This window comes from Tenrec ecaudatus, chromosome 3 (assembly GCF_050624435.1).
Source record: "Tenrec ecaudatus isolate mTenEca1 chromosome 3, mTenEca1.hap1, whole genome shotgun sequence".
NCBI classification, from domain to species: domain Eukaryota; kingdom Metazoa; phylum Chordata; class Mammalia; order Afrosoricida; family Tenrecidae; genus Tenrec; species Tenrec ecaudatus.
In genome coordinates, this window is record NC_134532.1 from 172,800,448 (window position 1) to 172,823,044 (window position 22,597).

The 22,597-nt window shown below is 47.2% G+C and overlaps 1 protein-coding gene across 3 annotated transcripts in view; it reads left to right on the plus strand.

The window, feature by feature from the left end:
* The window catches only part of FRYL (FRY like transcription coactivator), a 254,927-nt gene that overhangs the window by 212,446 nt on the left and 19,884 nt on the right, over positions 1-22,597 (plus strand). For all 3 annotated transcript variants that reach the window (XM_075544365.1, XM_075544364.1, XM_075544363.1), the window contains 8 exons: positions 1,450-1,620; positions 3,389-3,529; positions 6,509-6,706; positions 10,856-11,017; positions 11,142-11,216; positions 11,481-11,657; positions 15,674-15,877; positions 17,377-17,544. In XM_075544365.1, coding sequence (XP_075400480.1) covers positions 1,450-1,620; positions 3,389-3,529; positions 6,509-6,706; positions 10,856-11,017; positions 11,142-11,216; positions 11,481-11,657; positions 15,674-15,877; positions 17,377-17,544 — 1,296 coding nt within the window. The remainder of the gene's footprint in view (positions 1-1,449; positions 1,621-3,388; positions 3,530-6,508; positions 6,707-10,855; positions 11,018-11,141; positions 11,217-11,480; positions 11,658-15,673; positions 15,878-17,376; positions 17,545-22,597) is intronic.

The window sequence follows — 22,597 nt, forward strand, 5'->3', positions numbered from 1 at the left end:
GACCAAAGAGTAGGAATTAAAACGAGGCGAGCCCTCTGTGCGACCCTGTGGTACTTTCCATGATTCGCTGCTCTGCAGCTAACCTCAACGTTGGTAGGTAGGTCAGTACCACGCACAGATGCCTCGGCAGGAGGCTTGTGATGGGCTCTAAACCACAGTCGCTGTAAACCTGTGGAGCATGGCTATGGCATGGTGCACGTGGGCTCGCATGGTCCACTTGGTGGCGTCTGGTTAGCCCTTTGTGTTAGATGGGGGTGTAAGACTGGGGAGGCCCTTTTCTAGTTCTGCATTGCTCAAGTGTCCCCCAGGAGACCAGGGAACATCCTTTCCTGTAACCCAGGGAGCAGACTGAGTGAGAGTTGGTTTTGATTCAATGACGCCTTCAAATATGTCAGTTTGAGTTTCCTTAAGTACTCTATTGGGTACACTCTAGGAGGTCAATGTATTTTGAAAGGACCTTGGCAAGGTTGCTCTACGGACCTCAGGATCTTAGGGTGTAGGGCAGTGGTTCTCAACCTTCTAATGCATGACCCTTTAATAAGGTTGCTCACGTTGTGGTGACCCCCCAATCATAAAATTATTTTTGTTGCTACTTCATAATTAATTTTGCTACTGTTAGGGATCAGGCAATTCCTTCGAAAGGGTCGTTCACCCCCTCCCCCCAAAGGGGTCACGACCCCCAGGTTGAGAACTAAGATTGAGGTCTAAGATTTCTGAAGACCGTGTAGGGGGTCCACCCTGTAAATTATCATCCATTGACGACAGGGGGAATCTGTGGTGGACAGCTGGACGGAGATTCCCAAGACAGCTCAGCACAGCGGCCCCAAACCTCCCTGGGGCTGCCCAGCGTGAGTCAGCCCATCTGGGCCTTGTAGCCTGACCATGGTAAAGTAGAGGGGCAGCGAAAAAGAGGCTAGACCTTCGACAAGATGGCTTGGCACAGTGTCCGCATCCATGGGCCCAAACGTAAGAACTGGGAGGATGGCGCAGGCCTGGGCAGTGTTTCCTTCTGCTGTACATAGGGTGACTGTGAGACCAACCACCTCGACAGCAGCACCTCACAACGCCACCAACCCCAACACAGTGAGCCGGGCATGGAGCTCACAAAGCAGAGCCCTTTTTACAGAACAGTGCCGTGAGTTTTAGCAACGGCAGTTCTTCAAAACATCAGACGGAAGGAAAGCCATCCTGTATCACAGCACCTTCACTAGGACAGCGTCTATTTAACACCTTCCTGTGTGGCCTGTCAACATTGTTTTCTCACACGCCTTTGTGCTTTCTTTCTTCTTCTGTTTAATTTTTTTCTACTGTGCTGAGGGAAACTGTACTAACATGTGAAAGAGCCACATCCAGACTCCTTCATGGCGTCAGTACATTTTATATCAGGTCAAGGGTAATCTTTGAGGGTCTTGCCTGCAAGTGAATGGAATAATGGCCTTTGTTTCCTAGGTGTGTGCAGAAGAAAAGTGCCCCACCCTGGTCAACCTGGCTCACATGATGAGCCTGTACAGCACACACACCTACTCCAGAGACTGCTCTAACTGGATCAACGTCGTGTGCAGATACCTGCACGACTCCTTCTCAGACGCCACCTTTAGCCTTGTGACTTACCTTGCAGAGGTAAACTGCTTTTGTGGCCTTGACCCTAGAGAATGATTACAACCTTTCCTTCTATGAACTTGGTTCTTGCCTATGAGTTCTTTCCTAGGATAAGAACCTAGTGTGCAAAGCATCTTTGTACTGAGTATGGCTTAAGTTTGTATTTCAGCAGCACATTTTCTTCCTATGGGAGATGAGACTGTGTCCTGCGGCAAAGACGCACAGCTTCACAAGGCCTGGAAGGCAGGTCTGCTCTGCCCTCACAGGTCGCCGGGCGCCAGACTTGGCTCAGGGCCAGCTGGTGTTTGGACGCTTCCTAATCTACAGATGATTTGGGGAGGGCTCCAACTGGAATTTTGTTCTTACATAGCCCTAGAGTAGCATCAGGTGTGAATATTTATATGGTGATGCATAAGAAGCCATTTCATGCCTTTACACATAAATTATTAAGTAGGTACAACAAAACCAAAACCCGAACTCGCTGCCATCGAGTCACTGCTGACCCACAGTGACTCTATAGGACAGGGTAGAAGAACTGCCTATGAGAGTTTCCAAGACTAAGTCTTTACAGGTGTAGGAAGCTCTATCTTTTTCCCAATGAGTGGATAGTGGTTTCCAACTGCTGACCTTGCAGTTAACCCATGCGTAACCACTGCACCATCAACGGCTCCTAAGTAGGTACACAGGCAACCTCAGAAGGAAGATATGCCGTTCACTCAGAATATCTATCAGTTTATAATAAAGGAATACCTCCTTTCCAAAGAAATTAAATACACTATATAGATTTTTTAAATGTTTTTTTAATTGTTAATTGGGGGTTTTTTTTGGGGGGGCAGGCACAAGGGGGTTTACATTTCAGACCATAACTCCGCACAGACTTAAAATTATTCTACTGCATACTCAGTCAGTATTTGGATTCTTTCTTGACATTTGGTAACACGTTCAATGCTGTAATGAGGAGGGAAACATTCATAGCTGAATAAACCATTTAAACACTGTCCATAGCATTAGTAGCTCAGTGAAAATATTTCACGACTGGTATGAATCTTTTAAGGTGTTGATTTTGATAGGTCGGCTACCCCATCAATTTTATATTTAAGTGAACAACAGCCAAGGGAAGCTGCCTGCCTGCAAGCTTCTAAACCTGAATGAACACACATTAGTAGGTTTAGCTTGCACCCATGGCTTGGGGAAAAGAGCCAACCAGAACCACATTTGCCTTTGAATTTAACCCAGAGCCTGCGACCCTCTTGTGCTGCTGTCTAGTTTGCCAGTAAGGTGGGCCATTGAGCCCGTTTCAACTTGTCACAGACCCGAGTGAAAGTAGAGCCGCCCCATGAGTTATTGAGTGGGTAATTTCTGAGAGAGCTGATGTACAGAGCTTTCTCCTGTGGAGCCACTGCTTGGATTCAAACCAGCAGACTCTGAGTCAACGGCAGAGTGCTTAGCAAGTGCGCAATCATGGCTCCTTTACCTTCCCTAAAGACCTAATCATGCACGGGGTTCTAGCGTCCAGAGCTGGCCCGGCACAAGCTGTTGCATGCCCACTGTGTACAGAGTTTTGTTTGCCTCAAAAGAGAAAAAGATAAGTAAGATGATTAAACATAATATTGGAATTCTTCTTTCTGAGTCAAAAAATATGATAGCGGACACTAACTTCTTAACCGGCATTTCTTCTCATCGATCCAGAAACGCATGGGCTAAGGCGATTTGGTTTTTAGCTCGTAAATGTGGGTGCTGGAGGTCGTTCATTGACCGGCTAACGTGCGCCTCTGGATGTCTCTTGCAGCTGCTGGAGAAAGGCTTGTCCAGCATGCAGCAGTCACTGCTGCAGATCATCCACAGTCTTCTGAGCCACATTGACCTCTCCGCTGCCCCAGTCAAGCAGTTTAACCTGGAGATCATGAAGATTATTGGCAAATATGTGCAGGTGAGAGACTGATCATTGAAAAGAGCATCAGAAATGTGCCCCAGAGAAGGGAAACAGCCACATGCTTTGCCAGGAAGAGTTAAACATGAGGGGAATGTTGTTAGGCATGTTCTTGGTGTGAAGTAACAAAAGGCAGAATCTTCGTGGCCTGACTGGGATGCTTTCAAGAGCCATCTCTGTGAATAAGCATCTCCGTGGGGACTACACCACGTAGTCAGAAATCTCTGGAGACAGGGCTTGTGACTTAGCGTTTCTCTGAGGATTTCTACTTTTGAACACATTCTACAGGGAGAGAGGACAAACGATGACTCAGCATTCTTTGTAGAGTCTATGGTAGAGTTGCTTTTTGGGTCTCATAGGAACTAACAGATACTGAAAAAGTCAGAGACCAGACATAATTTAAATGTAAGCCATCCAAGAGCAGCCACCTGGTCATTACTGAACTGAATTTTTGACCTGTGAACGGTCGACTTGCCAGAGACCAAACGTTTCATGAGCCTTTACAGGTTCACATTTCCGTCTCTGCTCCAGGTGCATTTGCACATGGAAGCAGAATTGACACATGGAAATGTATGGGTAGCCATGCGTTTGTGTTCTCATCTATGTCTGAAGAATTGTAAAACTGTATTAAAAATGCATAGCGATTCAGTTAGGAGATCCAGAGTACTTTTGTTACATTGGAAATCTCTCTGCAGATATTCAAAAACTTAGATTCCTCGTTGCCTCTGTGTCCATAGGCACTCAGCTCCACTTTAGTGGGTCAGCAAGCTCAATGTCCCCAATTAAGTGCACAGAGGCACCCCACTCTGCAACCTGGCCTCCTGCCCCAACGCACTGAGCTTTACTTGCTCTGTGGGCGGGGAAGTCTAGCACTCTGCTCCAGGCTCTGGCTCCTGACTGTGCTGCTGCTCCTCCGACGGTACAGCTGTCATCTGGATCCAAGAAGTACTCTGCCAAGGGATCTTACGTCCATTGGACTCCCTCTTCTCCTGTCTCTTGCTGGTGATGAGATCTCCTCTCCTCTGAGGTCTTGATTTACACACAGCAGGATGCCTCTCCTGGGAATCCTGTTTGCAATTACTCACAGGTGAATCCTATTGGTATCTTCCCCCACCTGCTTACCAGACCCATGCAGGGAAAGGTCCTTTGGTGAGAGCTAAAGACTGTAGTGAGATTAAATAATTCACGGCCCCTGCACACTGTACCAAAAAAAAAATTGGTCAGCCGTGTCAGGAGGTAGCATATTACCAAGAAGTGATGGCATTGAAGGAGCAAGTCCACGATACACTGAGGATGTTAGCCGAAAGGAAATGAAGAGCTCACTTATCTGTGCCAGGAAGTTTGGAAAATAACTACTCAGCTCACCAGAGGAGAATTTCATATTTGTGCCCATTCTCAAGAAAGGTGATCCAATGGAATGCAGAAAGGATCGACCATTGCCACCAATATCACACGTAAGTATCTTTGCTGACGATCCTTCCAAAATGGTTACAATACATCCACACAGAACTGCCAGAAATTCAAGTCTGTCGTTGCTAATGTCACACGGATCATGGCTAAAAACAAAATACCAGAAAGATGTTTAGCTGTTTTCCTGACAATGAATACACTTAATTGTGCTCATGCAGAATGTGTGCATCGGAGAAGAGGCGGTCAGCGACTCTTAGTTCAGACAAACCTGGTTTAAAAGGCAGTCATGAGAGTTGTAGCCATTCACCATACTCACCCAATCTGTCTGTTGAGCAAATAATCCGAGAAGCCGGACTGTGAAGAATGTGGCGTCAGGATCAAAGAAAGACTCGTTAACAATCTATGATGTACAGATGTACAACCCGGCTTACCGAAATAGAGAAGACAACGCACTCACTTAGGCAGATCAAAGACTACAACCTTTGGTTTGGATTACACCTCACCCAAAAGAACCAGAAATCCTCACAACCCTCTCCCAACAAGCAACACCATGATAAACAGAGAAAATATTGTTTCGCGAAGGACCTCATTTTATTTTCATCCATAATCAGTGCCGATGAAAGCCGCAGTTAGGAAAGCAAGCAACACTGAGCAAACCTTCTATAAAAGTCGTCTTTCAGGTGTTAAAAAGGCAGAGTGACAACTTTGAGGACAGAGGTGTATCCGACCCCAGCCACGGGTCACATGCTTCTCTCACATGCATGACCCAGCAGGACCGTGACTGGAAGACTGCAGAGGAAATGACGCTCTCCCGTGATGGTGCTGGTGAATGATATTGAATGTCCTGGTTTGTGCGTAGGTTAAACATCGGACTGTTAGCCATGAGGTCAGCAGTTCAAACCCACCGGCCACTACAGTGGAGAAAGATGACGTTTTCTTCTCCCACAGAGATGTACAGCTATGGAAACCCTGTGGAGTGGTTCTTCTCCGTCCTGTGTAGTTGCTATGAGACAGAGTGGACCCTTGAGCCGTGGTTTGGGGCCAAATGAAGGAACAATGTGTACTGGAAGAAATACAGCCAGAATTCTCCGTAGCAGTGAGGATGATGGGACTTTGTTTTACACATGTAGGACATGTGACCAGGAGCAACCAATTCCTGGAGAAGGGCATGATGCGTCATTAATAGGGCATTAAACAAGGTTCATGGAAAAGAGGGAAACAGTCAAGGAGAGGGGCTGATGGAGTGGCTCAATGGTAGCCTTGAACTGGGAGGCTGGAGCAGGACCCAGCCCTGTTTGTGCTGTGCGTAAGGTGGGTTTGGGTCGGAAACGCCTCGATGCCACCTGACAGCTCACCAAGTCAGACTCCACTAAATGGCCGTGGTCTTTCCTACTCAAGAAGTAGACTTTCCTCCTGAAGGCTGAAAGATATTACCCCATCGGCTATTTTCTGTATCTCCCCTGGGGACACATACCACGGAAGGACTGATTTATGAAATAACATTGATTTAATCTACCACGTACACACAATGTTGGAACTTGTATATTTTTATATGTCTCTTTTCACCAGAGTCCTTACTGGAAGGAAGCCCTCAACATACTGAAGCTGGTGGTGTCTCGCTCCGCAAGTCTTGTCGTGCCCAACGACGTCCCCAAGACCTACGGAGGAGACATCGGTTCTCCCGAGATCTCCTTCACGAAGATTTTTAATAATGTCTCTAAGGAGTTGCCTGGGAAGACCTTAGATTTTCATTTTGATATATCTGAGGTAAGATGCTCAGGAGTGGATACAAGTACCCTATTAGTCGTGTCTCTGTATTCGTTCCTTCTTCCAACAAGCATTTCTTGAGCCCATATTTGTAAATAACCTGCTGCTTTTGAGTCGAGGAGGCCGCCTGAGTGTCAGCGTGTGCCCCTGCTCTCAGTCGCTCAGTAAGACTGTGTGACGTGTGTGTGTGTGTGTGACGTGTGTGTGTGTGTGTGTGTGTGTGTTGGGGGATGGGGGCACTGCAGGCAGAGAGCTCCAGGCACACCTGCTGCGATTCCTGTAGGCAGACGTAGAGCTGCAGCTTGGCTCTCCGTTCACAGCCAAATGCGCTCACCTTTGCACCATCCAGGGTCTCCTATGTGGTGTTAAGGTAAGGTGACCAGATTTTAACATTGGTAAAGCGGGACACCATCAATAAAACTCATCTCCTGGCGAAATAGCCACATGGCAGCCGAAAACCGTATACCCTAGCTTGTCGTGCACTCTTTCCAAAAATCGGGACTTTTTAAAAAAGCCACAGGACGCGGAAAAAATTGGGATGTCTGATCAGCTTATTTTAAGACAGCTAGGCCCATGGGAGGGAGGGAGGAAGAAAGGGAGGGATGTAGTGATTGTTCCCAAGAGGCTAAGAGTTTCTTGGAGGACAGGCAAATAGACATTGTGATAAGGACGTGTGTGGAAATAACTAAAAAGCACTCTGGGAACACATATGAACCAGTTGTCTGGGGGAAGGAGGTAACCTGTGTACTGAGTGTTGAAAGATAAATAATGTAGACAGACACATAAGGCATTTAGGGGGTGGAGCTTGTTCAATGGTATTCTGGAAACTTCTAAGTAGTACAGCATACCTTCAGCATAAGATACAGGAATATAAGTGGGCAGGGTCACGGAGCTCTTGCATCCCCAGATTAGACAATGGCCTTGAATTTGAAGCAGGAGGGTTGTTTGCTAGAATAGAACATACCTGGGTTTGCCAGGTAAGAAGATCACTCTGACAACAGGATGGGAAGGAGGCCGCGAGAACCAAAAGGAAACCCAAACTCACTGCCATCAAGTCGGTGCTGAGTGAGCAGCCCTCTGGGACAGTGCTCACCGGTCACCCCATGCTCCCAAAGAGCAGCAGGGGGGTTCGAACCCCCAACTGTCTGGTTAGCAGCCGAGCATGTCAGCCACTGTGCCACAGAGGCAAATCAGTAAGGAAGAGATGCTGTGGGGCGGTCACAACACAATGGCAGAGGAAGGGATGGCTTAGAGAAGGCCATGGGAAGTAACTGCCGTGGTCTGATAGGGAGCACTGTGCTTCTAGATCCCATCATGTTTTCACTGCTGTGGCCTTTTGGGAGCAGATCACCAGGCCTGTCTGCAAAGGTGCCTCACAGTGGGTTTGAACTGCCAACCTTAGCTAATGGCCTTGCATCTAACCATGGCCCCAGCCAGGGAGGGTAGGAGGTGACAACTAGGTGACTGTTGGTAACATCCGTAGAGAGCGAGACTGGAGCTCAGCAGGAACGAGATGGTGGTGGTGGGAGTGGGTGGGTGTGTGAACTCAAAGTCTCAGATTAGCTGGTTCTGCAGTGACTAAAGACTATTCTCAAAAAAAAAGAAAAATAATATTCTCATTTACGTGTTCAGGTACTAACCAGAAGGTCAGGCGTTCAAACGCACCAGGTGCTCCACAGGCCACAGGTGTGGTTCCCTGCGCTCATACAGATTTGCAGGCTCGGAAGCTGTAAGCTGCAGTTGGAGCTGCTCATAGGTTGCTGTCAGCCCGAGCGCAGGGGCAGCAGCGGGTTTTTTTTGGCTTGGCTCTGTATGAGGTTGCCACCCCGAGTTGGGTTCAGGGCTGTATTGTCCTCCAGGTGGGGCAAACCATGCACTCCATTGTTAGCCAGAAGGTTTCTACGGTAGCCTCAGAGCAGAGGCCGGTGATCTTAAAATCAGACCCTGAGAGCCCTAAGGGACGCACGTGTTTCTACTCTGACACACAGCGGGAAGCCATGTCCTGTAAGGAGGCAGCAGAAACCCTGGAAGGAACATTGAAAAAAGAACAAGGCTAAAATAACATGAAATCCAAGAATCTCATCTTTCAGGGTGATAGAGGCAGGTCCCATCGATCCAGAAGGGAACCTGGCCTCCATGTGTTCCTTATAAATATAAATCTCGTGTGACTGTCTCTGACCTTGGCAAGCATGCACTCGCTCATTCATTCACTCACTCCCATTGAGTCAGTTCAAAGTCAATGACGCTGTAGGACAGGGTAGAACTGCTGTTGCATGTTACTGAGTCTAAGTCTTTGCAGGAGTAGAAAGCCCTGTCTTTCTCCCATGGGTTGGCTGGTGGTTGAACTGCTGACCTTGCAGTTACCAGCCCAACGCATAACCACTACACCACCGGGGTTCCTCTGACCCGGGGAAGGAACCCTTTCCCGCCCTTTTCTCCAGCACCTAAGGCCTCTCTGGAGTGATCTTAGAACAGATGAAATGGGATTACAGCAGCAGCTAAAGGAGGGATTTTTCAATAAGGAACTAACTGGATCTGTACATGAAAGCAGACTGCCCCATCTTCCTTCCAAGAAGGGACTAGTTCCAAACACCAACCTTTCAGTCAGCAGCGGGGTGCTTTAACTACTGCATTACTAGGGCTCTTAAGATTGAGGGTGTGTCTGAATATATATTACTGCAGTGTGATTTTGACATTAGAATTTAATAACTACTGATATTCGTTAACAGTTAAGTATGACTTTTTAAAAGATATTAAATATATTCACTGGAAAATGAGCTAATATCTTATAATTTCTAACATGGAGTATACATCTTAGAAATATGTAGAACCTGATGTTTGGGTTGCTCCCCCCACCACCACCCCCAACCGAAACAGAAATGGATATTGTAACGATTATTTCCCTTAAAGTAGTAATGTGAGGTTTTAAAAGTTCTGATATGCTTCTTATTTCTTTACAAATTCGTAAGTACCTGCTATATACATAGGCACTAGAACAGCAGTTCTCAGCCTGTGGGTCATGACCCCTTTGGGAGGTTGAACAACCCTTTCACAGGGGTCGCCTGATTCATAACAGTAGAAAAATGACAGTGATGAAGTAGCAACAAAAATAATTTTCTGGTTGGGGGGTGTCACCACCACATGAGGAACTGTCTGAAAGGGTTGCGGCATTCGGAAGGTTGAGAAGCACTGCCCTGGAGGTACAGAGAGGACTCCTGTAGATGGCAGGCACCTGACGTGTATTGAGAGACAACCACTCATACAGATTATGGTCGGCATGCTGAATGTTCGTTGGTTCCATAGTGGGGTATGTGGTGGTCTCAGGGAGTCTGGAGTCCACCGTGGCCATTCTATGCAAAGAGAACATCAAATGCGGACACATCTGTCTGTGGGAAACGCACGGTTTGTCTGGGGAACCGACTGCAAGTTCAGTGTGGCTACAGGGTGAAGTTCAGGAGGGAGAATCAAGGGAGATAGCAGGAAGCCAGTTACAAAGGAACTTAGGTGGGAACATAGACAAGCTTGGGTTTCATTTTTCAATTACACTTTCAAACACTTCACAAAGCCAAATAAATAAAAGTGAGCTCGGGAGCCATCAAAATGTTGGTGAAATAAATTTTGGATGTCGGACACATCTTATTTGTCATAACAGGCCACAAAGCCATTTTCCTCTTTGACAATTGTTGCTTATCATGAATATTTATTAAAGAACATTACCGTGGTCCATTTAATAAAATTAATAGAGAAAAAAACACTAAAATATTAGCCGGTATGATGCCCGAATGGTGAGCTTACCATTTGTTTTTTTCTTTAAAAACAAACAAACAACCTTGTTTGTCATCTCTCAGCTTTCGACGAAAAGATAATACTTTCTAATCATGAAAGGGAACAGTGAATGTGTAATGGAACTTAAAACAGATAACATGTTTAAAGTAAGAATAAGCTCACATGTCGCCTTGTCAGATATCAAATTGTCATCTCCAATAAATTCTCATGACCAAGAGCATTTTAAGAAAGCATCGTCCGCTTTGCCTTTGTAGCCTCTGTTTCGTGCTGTGCAATCTGCCCCTTGTGCCCTTGTTGCTGACTTGCCTGGTTGGGTTTACAGGGAGAGGGTTCTCATCAGACTGGTATTGTGTCTCTGTGCAGACGCCCATCATTGGAAACAAGTACGGGGACCAGCCCAGTGCAGCCGGGAGAAACGGGAAACCCAAAGTCATCGCCGTCACCCGAAGCACTTCTTCAACGTCCTCAGGCTCCAACTCTACTGCCTTGGTTCCCGTGAGCTGGAAGAGGCCGCAGCTATCACAGGTACAGGAACCCAGGGAGCAGCGGGCCCTGCCGGCGAGGCAGCCCGGCCGCCTCCGTAAGAACGCGCCCGCGTGGCCCGTCGCTGATCTAATGCTCGCTTCTTGCTGTGCTTCCCGCGCTCTAGCGGCGAACAAGAGAGAAGCTAATGAACGTCCTGTCCCTGTGCGGTCCAGAGTCTGGCCTCCCGAAGAATCCGTCTGTGAGTAGCCACGAGCATCGTTTTCTGACTTCACCTGATTAACTAAGAAGGGGGGCGGGGGAGGGGGGGTAGGACAGGTGTCTATATGCCCAATGGCCATGACGATAATTAGGGATAGACTTGTGCAAGAAGACGACCAAACTGAAGCCCTGGTTCATTGAGGAGTGAGGCCGGCAGTGATGCACCAGGGCACTGACGTCTGTCCTCTGCAGAGCGACAGGCTGACAGGTGGATCGTGTTTTGTCTTGTTTTTGTGGGGTTCAGGTGGTATTTTCTTCCAATGAGGATTTGGAAGTAGGGGACCAACAGACCAGCCTGATTTCCGCACCAGAAGACGCCATCCAGGAGGAAGAGGTGGCTGTGGAAGACAGCAGCAGCGAGCAGCAGTTTGGCGTTTTCAAGGACTTTGACTTTTTAGATGTGGAACTGGAAGATGCAGAGGTAAGGACGCGCCTTTCTCTGGCATCACTTGCGCGGTCGTCACGGCTGGCTGTGTGACCCCGAAGGGTTTAACCTTGGGGTCCTTCCTTATCGGGGTCAGTGGAAGGACCGAAGGCTAAAGAGATAAATTAGGAACTGCATAGGATTAGTCTCGTTAATCAGTAACAGAAGACACCTGAAGTTAAGTGGGGACTACTGAAGTTCTCCTCTTTTCTCTCTTAAAAAGTCAAGTTTAAAAAATATATTCCTTCCAAAGTGATTTGAAGAGGTACTTGGACCTAAAGGTTTTTGCATGAGCATACAAGTGACCCTGCAGGCAAGGGGTAAGAGGACATTAAAGTTAATCGAGCACAGTTTTCAAAAGGATGGCACTGAACCACTGCAGGAGGAAGACTTCAGTTCCCAAGAACTCTTCCGTGACAAAGGACTTGGATTCTCCCGGTGCCGTCCCTAACCACTGTGTTCCCGGCGATGGAGCCACTCTCTCAAATGTCTGATTTCATTTCCTACCAAAGGGCCCCTCACCTCGGTTTGGATGCTGCCCACATGCCACTTGATCGTTGGGTCTCCTGTAGGGGCTTTCTAAATGGGCAATCCAGCTCAAAACGTGGGTTAGCTCACAAAATGGAGCAAGGCCCGCGTGACACCTCGCATTCTGCTCAGAAGGACTTTGTCTCCTGGAGTTCTCTAGACCCCACTTTTGTGTCCCAGTCAGCATCACCTCCAACAGTGGCAGCGTGCTTGTCACCGCTGTGCGTGGCCAGACAGACTTCCAAGGAAGGAGGGGCCACCTCTAGAACTGCCCCTATCAGAAGGAAGACGCTCCTTGCCCAAACTCTCTGACAAACCTCTTGTCACATCTCAGTGGCACAGGTTGGACCACATGGCCGTTTCTGAAGCAATTCTTGCAGCAAAGAGACCAGGGAACCCCCATATTAGGCTGTTCAGGACCCATTCCTATAGCTGCCAGCCCCTTAAACGGCAGTCTCCCAAACGGGAATAGTTTATTGCATAGTGGTCAAAATAGTCTTCACACAAGTATCTGTATGTCGGAAGCCCCAAGTGCTGTGATAGTAGGTGTCTCTAGTGTGTTCTTTATGTAACATTTCTGAAATAGTGCAAACTCCATCCTGTAGCTGATCTTCATCCGTCCCCTCTCCTGAAGGGATGTTTCCTTGGCTCTAGTAGAAGAGGGAGGTATGGAATTTAAAGGCGGCATCACACTGTTGCTGGTGATAGTTGCACAAGCTGAGTGTGGGCAGGGAGGCTGCCTTCTCTGATACGGCTCAGCCTTACCTGCAGCTGTGAAGATAGGACCACGGTGCCTCAGAGCCCTCCAAATGCCTGCGTGCTCTCTAAGAAGCGTTCGATGCTCCGACATAGCCATGCTCTATGTTGGGACTATATGATCGTTAACTATTTGCATATTCCCAAAGACATACTTACATAGATCAATAGATGCCTAACAAAGGCTAACTATTCAGCATTGTATAGAAAAATAACTTTTAAAAATATTTATTGATATATTTTTTACCTCACATCCTCCAAGAATATATATATATACTCACACACCCTAAAATAAAAGTTTCCCCAAATTAAGTACAAATATAGCCTTACTCTATAGGCTACAGGAACCCCGGTGGCTTAGTGGCTATGACGTGGGCTCCTGAAAGGTCAGTAGCTTGAAGCCACCAGCCGCTCGGAGAGAGAAAGACGGGGCTTTCTACTCCCATGAAGAGCCAGAGCCGCAGAATCTCACAGGGGCCGTTCTACCCTGTCCTGTAGGGTTGCTGTGAGTCTGCTGTGACTCGGTGTCTTCCTATCACCTTCCATTCCATTTCATCTCATTACATGCAGAAGGGGCAGGTCACCTCTCTCTAAAGCCAATTATACAGCGCACAGTTTGAAAAGTGTATTATAGAAAAGTAGTTTCTACAACAGACTTGCTCAGCCAGACAGGACAGGATAGTGCTGTGGGCAGAAGAGACCTACTGACCCACCTCAGGGTTGTGGGCACTTTTAAAATTCTTCTGTAGTCATTTGCTTTTTTCCAGCTTAAACAGATGACTTCTAACGTCAAACTCTTGCCATTTTTTCAAATGGTGAGCTTATTTTTGGTGTTTGTTTACGAGCACTGTAAATGCTGTACAGACTCCTCTCGGCACCATCGAGTCAGTTCCAAACTGCCCCTGTGGGTGCCCGAGTCTGCACCTCGCCAGGACTAGAAAGCCTCGCCTTTCTCCCAAGGAGCTGCTGGTGCTTTTGAACCACTGGCCTCGTGGCCAGCAGACCCAACTCCTCTAGCACTCTGAAATGTCAATCGTTGTGAATGTGGCTTTTGCAAAGAACCTCAGTCAGGACGGCTCACAAAGCTCTTAACTGCAGTTTCGTCTTTAAGTTTTGTCTCAGTAATTTCAGAGGCGGAACTTAATGTATGCCTCATAATTGGGCCAGATCAAATTTAGATTTTCGGCAACCTGGGTGTAGTCTGTTCCGAAACCCGGTCATTGTGAATGCTCTGCTACAAACCAGACTTCTGAGAGAGCGCCAGCTTCGAGCGCAGACAGCGTCTCCAGTCACTCACCACCAGTGTGCAGTGAGGGCGACTGCCGGTCTGCAGGCTGCTGCTGCCGCTGCCTGATCAGGCTTGGTGTGAATGCACAGTGGTTTCCACACCCTGACCCGCAGAGCCCCCGCCACCCAAGGAAGAGCTCACAGCAAGATTGAAGGGTCGGATGACTAGAACTCCTGGCCACCCTTCTGCACACACGGCTGTCTGGGTTCTTGTCCTTTTTTTTTTTGGTTCCTCTTTATCAGCTTTGTACAATTCATCTGGAATGTCATTTGAACGACATAGTCCTCTGCCTTCAGAAGGGAGAAAAGAAAAAAAAATTGAAAGCCTTTATTCTGAACAATCACTTCCTGAGTTAGAAAGAAGCCAGTGCGTCATATTTAGCTGGCAACATTCTGTGTAATTCCTCCTCACAGGTCTTAAGAGAGTGTAGGGATTATATCCTCACAAAAGGAGGATCAGTTTAGCAGAGCAGAAACGGAACTCTGGTAAATCCCCACAGTGGGATGAAATTTGTCTTCTTCCTCTTGACCTTTAGCAAAACCTGCAAAGGTTTTGTTTTGAGAGCTGCGATCTTGCTTTTAACCTATTTCATAGGAAACCTATTGGGGGTTAAGGAGCAGGCCGTGACCACCGAATTTAGCGAGAGCCATCCTTCCGGCTAAACTGTGACTGTATGTTGTCAACTGAATGTGGCTATTTTAAGTCGACTTTACATTGTAGTACCAAGTATCAAATCTGTGTAACACTGAAGGTTTCCTGAAAGTTTGTGTTGCCCAAGTGTATCACAGAAATGTTGTTTTCAGTGTCTGTCTGACTTTTCTCACACTATAAAAGAGAAAGTGGTTGGGCTCATGTGCTGGCTTCCTGCGCAGGACCTAACCCAGCGGTTGATCAGTCCTCGGGTCTGAGAAGTCAACAGTGTCCCTCCTCCCTCCCCCGCACCAAAGTGTAGCGTATATTTAAATGTTTGTCTTTGTTGTTTCTAATTCTGTGTATTTTCCTTTTTGCTAACCAGGAGCTGCAGGTAAGTTGCAGCCTGGTGTTGTGGATTGTCTATTTGGTGTGACCTGTAATATGTTTGTCTTCTTCGTTGTCTCATTCGTGTGTGTGTGTGTGTGTGTGTGTGTGTGTGTGTATACTAGACTAGAAATGATATAGATAATAGATTTAGTTGGTCCCCATTAATAATACAAGATAGGAAACCAAGAGAAATCATTTTATTTAAAGCAGCTAATCCGCCAGATCTTTGGATCTCTTTTTAATCTAGATACCTCAAAATGTGCGAAAAGTTTGAAGGGTTGGAGGGGCTGATTGAAACTGCGTAGGAGGCTTTAAGTATTGTGCATCATGGGCGAGGTTTTCCTGGTAGCTTGCACTTGGCTGATTTCATAGGCATGTGCTGGGGAGGTCTTAAAATATGTGTCTTGCTTTTTAAAAACAGGGTGAGAGCATGGACAATTTCAACTGGGGAGTGCGCAGGCGCTCGCTGGACAGCATCGACAAAGGGGACACGCCGTCCCTGCAGGAGTACCAGTGCTCCAGCAGCACCCCCAGCCTGAACCTGACGAACCAGGAGGATACGGACGAGTCCTCAGAAGAAGAAGCAGCGCTTACCGCCAGCCAGATCCTGTCCCGCACACAGCTGGTACACGGTCACTTTTATGTACAACAGCGGCCTGTCGATCCCTTTTCCCTCATCTTGCCCAGCTTAGTAATTTCCGCTTCTGGACTTTCCTATCTGCATCTCCATGGGTCTCACATGAGCACACACCAAGAGGAACACAGAAAATTGCAGTGGTGATGGGACCTCGTTTCGTTTGGAGCCCTCAGGGTGTCTCGGGTCTACACTCATGGGGCTGCTAAGCACAATGTCTACGTAAGAGCTGCCCTGTGGAGCTGTCCCATTGGGTCACTGTGAGCTGGCACTCAGGCAGCGGCAGTGGGCATGCAGTTTAGTGTGAAAGCACGCATCCATCAAAGCTGCGCAGCCTTCGCTGGGGCCTGGTGGTCACTGAATGGCTCTTTAGTTCATGCAGCATGGCGACTGCTCCGTCCCCTTCTCTTTCCTCAGGCCGCCACCCACTATTCAAGTGGGTGATGTTTCTCAACAAACGCTCTAACGCACAGCCTTCATTTTCTCAGTTTTCGCAATTTTGGGTTCAAGCCCAACACCGTGACTATAGTAGTTCTCTGGTGCCCTGCTATAACAGAAAGACCCTAAGTGGCTAGCTGTCACAAACAGAAGTTTATTTTCTTGCAATGTAGGAGGCTGTAGCAGTCCAACGTGTGGCCGCCAAGTTTAAGGGGCTCTTTCTGCAGCCGCTGAAGAGGTCCTTATCTGGGAAGCGCTTGCTCTGCTTCTTCCCCATCTCTGCTCTGTTTACTTGTTTAGTCTTACAGATTGACTAAGATAACCAGGAAACGAAACTCGCAACTCGCTGGTATCCAGTCAATCCCAACTCATAGCGACCCTCCAGAACCCGCTGGAACTCCTGGGGTTCCCAAGGCTGGAATCTGTATAGGAACAGACGGCCTCGTCCTCTCTCTCCCCCACAGAGCAACTGGTCGGCCTGACTGGCCAACCTTGTAGATAGCAGTGCAGTTTCTAGCCCGCTGGGGTGCCCAGACTCAAGACCCGCCCTACGCCTACCCTGCCTCATTGGCCCAACAAAGACATCTACTCACAAATGGGACTAAAAGCGTAGGCCTAGCAGTCAGTTAGACTTTCCCAGACTCAAGACCCGCCCTACGCCTACCCTGCCTCATTGGCCTAACAAAGACATCTACTCACAAATGGGACTAAAAGTGTAGGCCTAGCAGTCAGTTAGGCTTTGCAACAGAGATCCCTGTGGGGGCCGCAGTTCAAATGACTTCGATTTTGCATAGCGAAATTTAGAATGTGCCTTTGGTTCCACCGAATGGTTTAGCTACTCACGTTGCTGGTGTCTGACCGGTCTACGATAGACACAATGGGATGATTATGGGGGCGGGGGTGTGTGTGTGTCATTGTCTGATGCCACAAAAGCTCTTGCCCCCGATTCCCTTTTGTTACCGAGAATGTTTCTTGTGCCCCCCCAACACCCCCCCTAACCCCGACCATGGCTGACTCACAAGTGAATTCTTCGTTTCGCTCTCTCCTTTTAGTTAAATAATGACTCGGCCACAGACGAGACCCTGCCCGACCATCCCGATTCACTTCTGCAGTCGCAAGACTCCACAGGCAGTGCCACCACAGAGGAAGTGCTTCCAATCAGAGAAGAGACCCCCAGTGTGGAGGCTTTTCTAGATAACGCTAACAGCCAGCTGCCTGAGGTGGGGCAAAGTAGGAGCTGGTGCATGGCCGATCTGGGCTCCTTTTAGCTCTCTCCCAAGCCCTCGCTTCTCTGTCAACAAGAGTTTCCCTCTGAGACCCTAATTATTTGATTTGTTTCCGGTATTTCTAACCTGTATGTCTAAATGGAATGGACGAATTAGATTTCTTAAAAGAAGAGAGAGAAAAAAAAAAGATTACTTAATTTATTTATCGATGTCAAGTTGACAGCTTAAGGAAATGACCTGCAGGTTACAAATCACCTTGAGTGTTTATTTAATGAGCATTTTGTGTTGCAGAATGTGGGTAGGGTCACGGACCAGCCGCTTCTGGGGTGGTGAGCATCTCTTCCCTGGCATCGTATTTTCTTTGAGGGACCGCTTGTGTTTTCGCCGCTCTCTGTGCTTTGTTATTTGGGTTGACGTGATTGGTGCTCTGATCAGGACCAAACCTCAGGCCAGCTCTGTTAGCAGTCGGGTTAAGTCAAACCTCTCTTTGAAAACACTTCGGGAACCACGCTAGTCTTATGGTTTCTTGGAAAGGCCTGTGAGGAGTAAGCCAGATTCCAAGCTAATGACTGACCCAAACTGAGTAAGTATTAGTGTTCTCAGTGTTTTTGTTTCTAAAGAATATTGTAGATACTTTTTGATGTCGTTGTTATAGCTCTGTCATACGTGTTTTTATACCTCGGTGAGTATTAGGAAAATACCATATTTTTGTTGGTGTTGACTAACTTGCAGCAGTTCCCCCCCCCAAAAAAAAAAACCAAACAAACACCATGAAGTCAGTCCTGACTCCTTGTAGTCCCTATAGGACAGGCTAGAACTGTCCCTGAGGACTTCCGAGACTGTAACTCTCGGTGGGAATAGAAAGCCTCGTCCTTTTCCCACAGTGAGGCTGGCGGATTCAAACTGCTGACCTTGGGGTTCACAGCCCAACCAGTATGCCTACACTGTCAGTCTAGTTCTGAGGTATTGTTTTAGGAAGCTGAATTTCTCTTGTCTTTATTTGGTCGACAACTTACATGCCCTGTTGGAACCCTCTTCAGTAGTGAGCAGGGAATGTGTTCTGTAACGAAGGCCTCCCTCTAGGCTGCCTGCTCAGCTGTTATGAAGAGAGCCATGCTGGTGGGGTGAGGGTAGCCAATCCAGTGTTACCAGTATGACCAGTGCTGGAAAGATGAACAAGGTATTGCCCCTGTTCCAAAGGAATTTACAATAGATTCAGAGAGACCAAAAGGTTTTTAAAAGGGGAGGGAGGGTGAGGATTACACTTCAGGCTTAACAACTCAATAATAGGCATTGTTCAAGGCTTAAGGAAGGACCAGTCAGTTCTGCACTAGATAGCAGAGGACAGGCTTTGAGATGATGGGGGGATTCCAGACCAAAGGGACTCTGTGGAGAAAGATGGGCAGCTGCAGTGCAGTTTTCTGGTCAGTTCAAGTAGCAGCTGTAAACTTGAGCTTTCTGGAGAATAAAATGGGAGCAGGATGAGGAGCAGTGGGTGAGGAGGGTCAAAGAAAGATGTGTCCTATATGCCACACTGGAGAATTTAGGCTTTATCTTGAGACAACTGGAAGCTGTGCAGGTGTTTCTTTCCGTTGGCACCTGTTAGGCGCCAAAGCGTACAAGATATCTAGATGGGAACCCAGAGCGTGTACTCATCATTGAACCAGTGACTGTTAACCCCTAGCATGTGCTAGACTCAGGGCTAGCTGCTGAGATTGCCCAACAGTGCGAGGTTCCAAGGCTGTTAGAGGACGGCATTTGAAGGGGCCTCAGTGATAGAGGAGCCAGGCCCTTGAAGATCCAGAGGAAGCGTGTTCCAGGCACAGTCATTCAAAGACGCGGGTGCAGCTGAAGAACAGTCGGGCTGGCACAGAGTGGACGTGAGAGAGTGCAGGAAGGGGGATGGAATCCCAGGCCTGGTTCACTCCTGTGGTCGGTATTGGGGGCCACACAACGGGAAACCAGAAGGATGCGATCTGCTTGTGTTTATTTTTAAATCTTTGCTTGTCGGGTGGTCCTGGGCCAGCCACACGAAGCACAGTGCCGTCTAGGTGCTTGCTAGTCGGGAGGTTAGCAGTCTGATGTGTGTTTCAGCCAAGACCCGTGGTCAAACTGGAGCGTGGGCTGGAAGAGATTAGGATAAGGAATGAGTTCGAAGGCAAGAGGTAGGAGGGCCTGGACCAAGAGTTCACGGACCTGAAACAATGGCTTCAGGAACTGATGAACGAGTGCGTGCTCTGCTGTGCCGATTTTTACCAAAATGTTTAACAATTAGAAAGTTGACAGAAATGGCTAGCTTTAGAGATGAGCCTTAAGTCGGCTGTTTGCTTTTCTCGTGTTGGAGGGCTTCCTAGGTAAGCTTTAACTGCAGTCCATATTGCAAGAAACAGTAGGTACGCTCATTCAAAACAGTGGAGTACGGCAGCTTGGTACTAGGGATAGCTTTGTAACAAAAGCAGGATATTTAAACTTATTTTACAAAGTCTGGTTTTTATTTATTTTGGTTTTTAAAAGCACTCGCTCTGGAAGTTCAGAGAAGCTCTTCCTAGGGGAGAGTGACTCAGAGACCAAATGACAAGTGAGCATAGAAAGCGAAGTCCCTGAAAGTCACGCAAGCAAAAGGAACGGGGACTTTTAAACTTTAAACCACAGTATGTCCCTGAATATCCAGACAAGAACCGCTCAGTATCGTCGGAGACATTGGCCCAATGTTTATGCCAAATCCTATCAAAATAGCGGGGGTTGGGGGGGAATTCAGCTAAGAGAAAGAATCCTTTTATCAACTATTTGTTTATTTGTATTCCCCCCTTCATTCGTGTGAATGCAGAGAAGATCAAGTGAATCATTTGCAGCGTTTCATGTCCTGACAGGACACTCCCCAGCCCAGCTGTCCGCTGCAGGTTGTGCTCGGTGCTCTCAGTGGGGCAAGTCCTTCACTGTGTGCCCTGGAGAAACCTTCACCCTGGGCTGCTGCTAGGATTTTAAATAGCGTGAAATCCCGTTCATGAGTGACACAAACCCCCTATTTTAGGAACCAAATCTTTGGATGTCACAAAGAATGTGCGTACATGTCATTCTCTAATAAAGTGGAGTTCACAATGGTTGCCATGAGCCCCCCAAGCCTCTTTCTCCACCATATTTAGGAAATATTTGAAATTGTCAACATGTATTATTAATTATGGATGAAACCTCATTCTTGGGGTTTATTCGAGAATAAATGGCCTCTGAATATAGATGACTAATAGAAAGTAAGGGTATTGGAAATAACAAAGAATCTAACAATACGAATGTTTTAAGAGTTTGAAATAGCATCTTAATTGGTGTAGAACTTTTAATACCAGTAAAAATTCTTGATATAGAAAGAGTCTCACACTACCACATAATTTCTTTCCAAATAGCTAAAGCATTACAGTTAATGGCCAAGTCTTTTTAAAAAAATCAGAAACATCAACTAGATTATATTGGATATTAGCTATGGAGCTATAAAGAAATGATACTCTGCTATATACAGGTCATAGCTGTGAAGACTTTGGAACATCAGCTAATTGCCCTGATTAACTGGATCCCGAGCAGTGTTCTCTCGTAATACACTTTGGTTTCCTGTGGTCTTTCTGTGCCTCTGCTGGGTTCTGTTCCTTTAACTGGAATACCAGGCCTCACCCATGCCTGTCAAAGGTACATGTGCCATTTCGTCCCAAGAGACGGGGTTTGGTGGCCTCAGCCAGGTGTGAACTTGCCCTTTCAATACTGGTAGTCCTCGGGATAGGCCTTCAGAGTCACCTTGCTTTTGCCACGCTCTGCTCCCTGTTGCTGTCAGACGTTGGGCTAAATCCACGAGGAGATTGTAACTCAGAAGAATTATAAATGCATCCTCCTGCTCTGCGCACCAGAGCAGAGTGGGTCCAAACCCTGGGCTCCACCGTTGGGTAAGCGAAAGAGCGGCTGGTCGACGATCAGGAGCCCCACCTACACCTCACTTTTCGTGTCCAGGAAGGGAAGATTTACTTTTACCCCCAATAAAAGGGAGACGAGAATCTGCCCTGATAACTTACAGTAGAGAAAGTACAACACAAACTGCCATTGAGACTGTGAAACCCCTTATATACAGTATATATACACTGTATATATATACACATACACACACACACACACACACTACGTATATATATACACTGTACACTCAGTGCCAGCCAGGCAGTTCAGGCTCACCACAGCCCTATAGGACACGGTAGGACTGCCCCTTTGGGTGTCCGAGACAGTAACTCTTTTCGGAAGTAGAAAGCCTCCTTTCTCCCAAGGAGCCGCTGGTAGTGTAGAACAGATGACCTTGCCTGTAACCACTGTGCCAGCAGAGACCCTTGGTGGTCTCTCCACCCCCAACTTAATTGGCATATTCCGTGGAGTCAAAAACGGCTGCGGGGCGGCCTGTTAGTCACTCATCCAATATCTAGTGAGCTGCTGTGTACACTGTTCGGGCGGAAAGGAAGGAAAAACCACCAGTCCACTTGGGGCCACATACTTGTATCATTATTTGCATGGGGCTCGAAGACTAGTCTGTCTTTTTGATAAATGAGCTTGCAATTTAAGGTACGTCCCGAAGTGCAACATTCTGGACTTTCCCATTGTTTCCCAGAATTTAACTCAGTGATGAAATATGATTAGTACTCAAACCTGATATGAGTTATTGTAGCCTAAGTTCCTGAAGACAGTTATATCTCTATCCAAAGTGTTTCTATTTGTGTGTTGTAACAGCAAGCTGCCGAGTTGTTTAAATCAGCGTCCTGGGATGGCCAGTACCTGTGCCTGGTAGATGGCCCTGCAGGACCGTTTGCTATTCTGAAATAGCTTCCCTTCTTGTATCCAGAATTCGTTGCATTTTGCCATGGTAAAAAATAGGGCATTTCAAATAAGAAAATTCACAGTAGTGATAGGGCATTTTACATGCATAGAGGACCACGTTTCTAAGTCAATAGCTAATTCCCCTTTTATAAAAACCAAAGATTGCAAGAAGCGATACCTTTCAACCCCTTTGTAAACCGGGAACAAT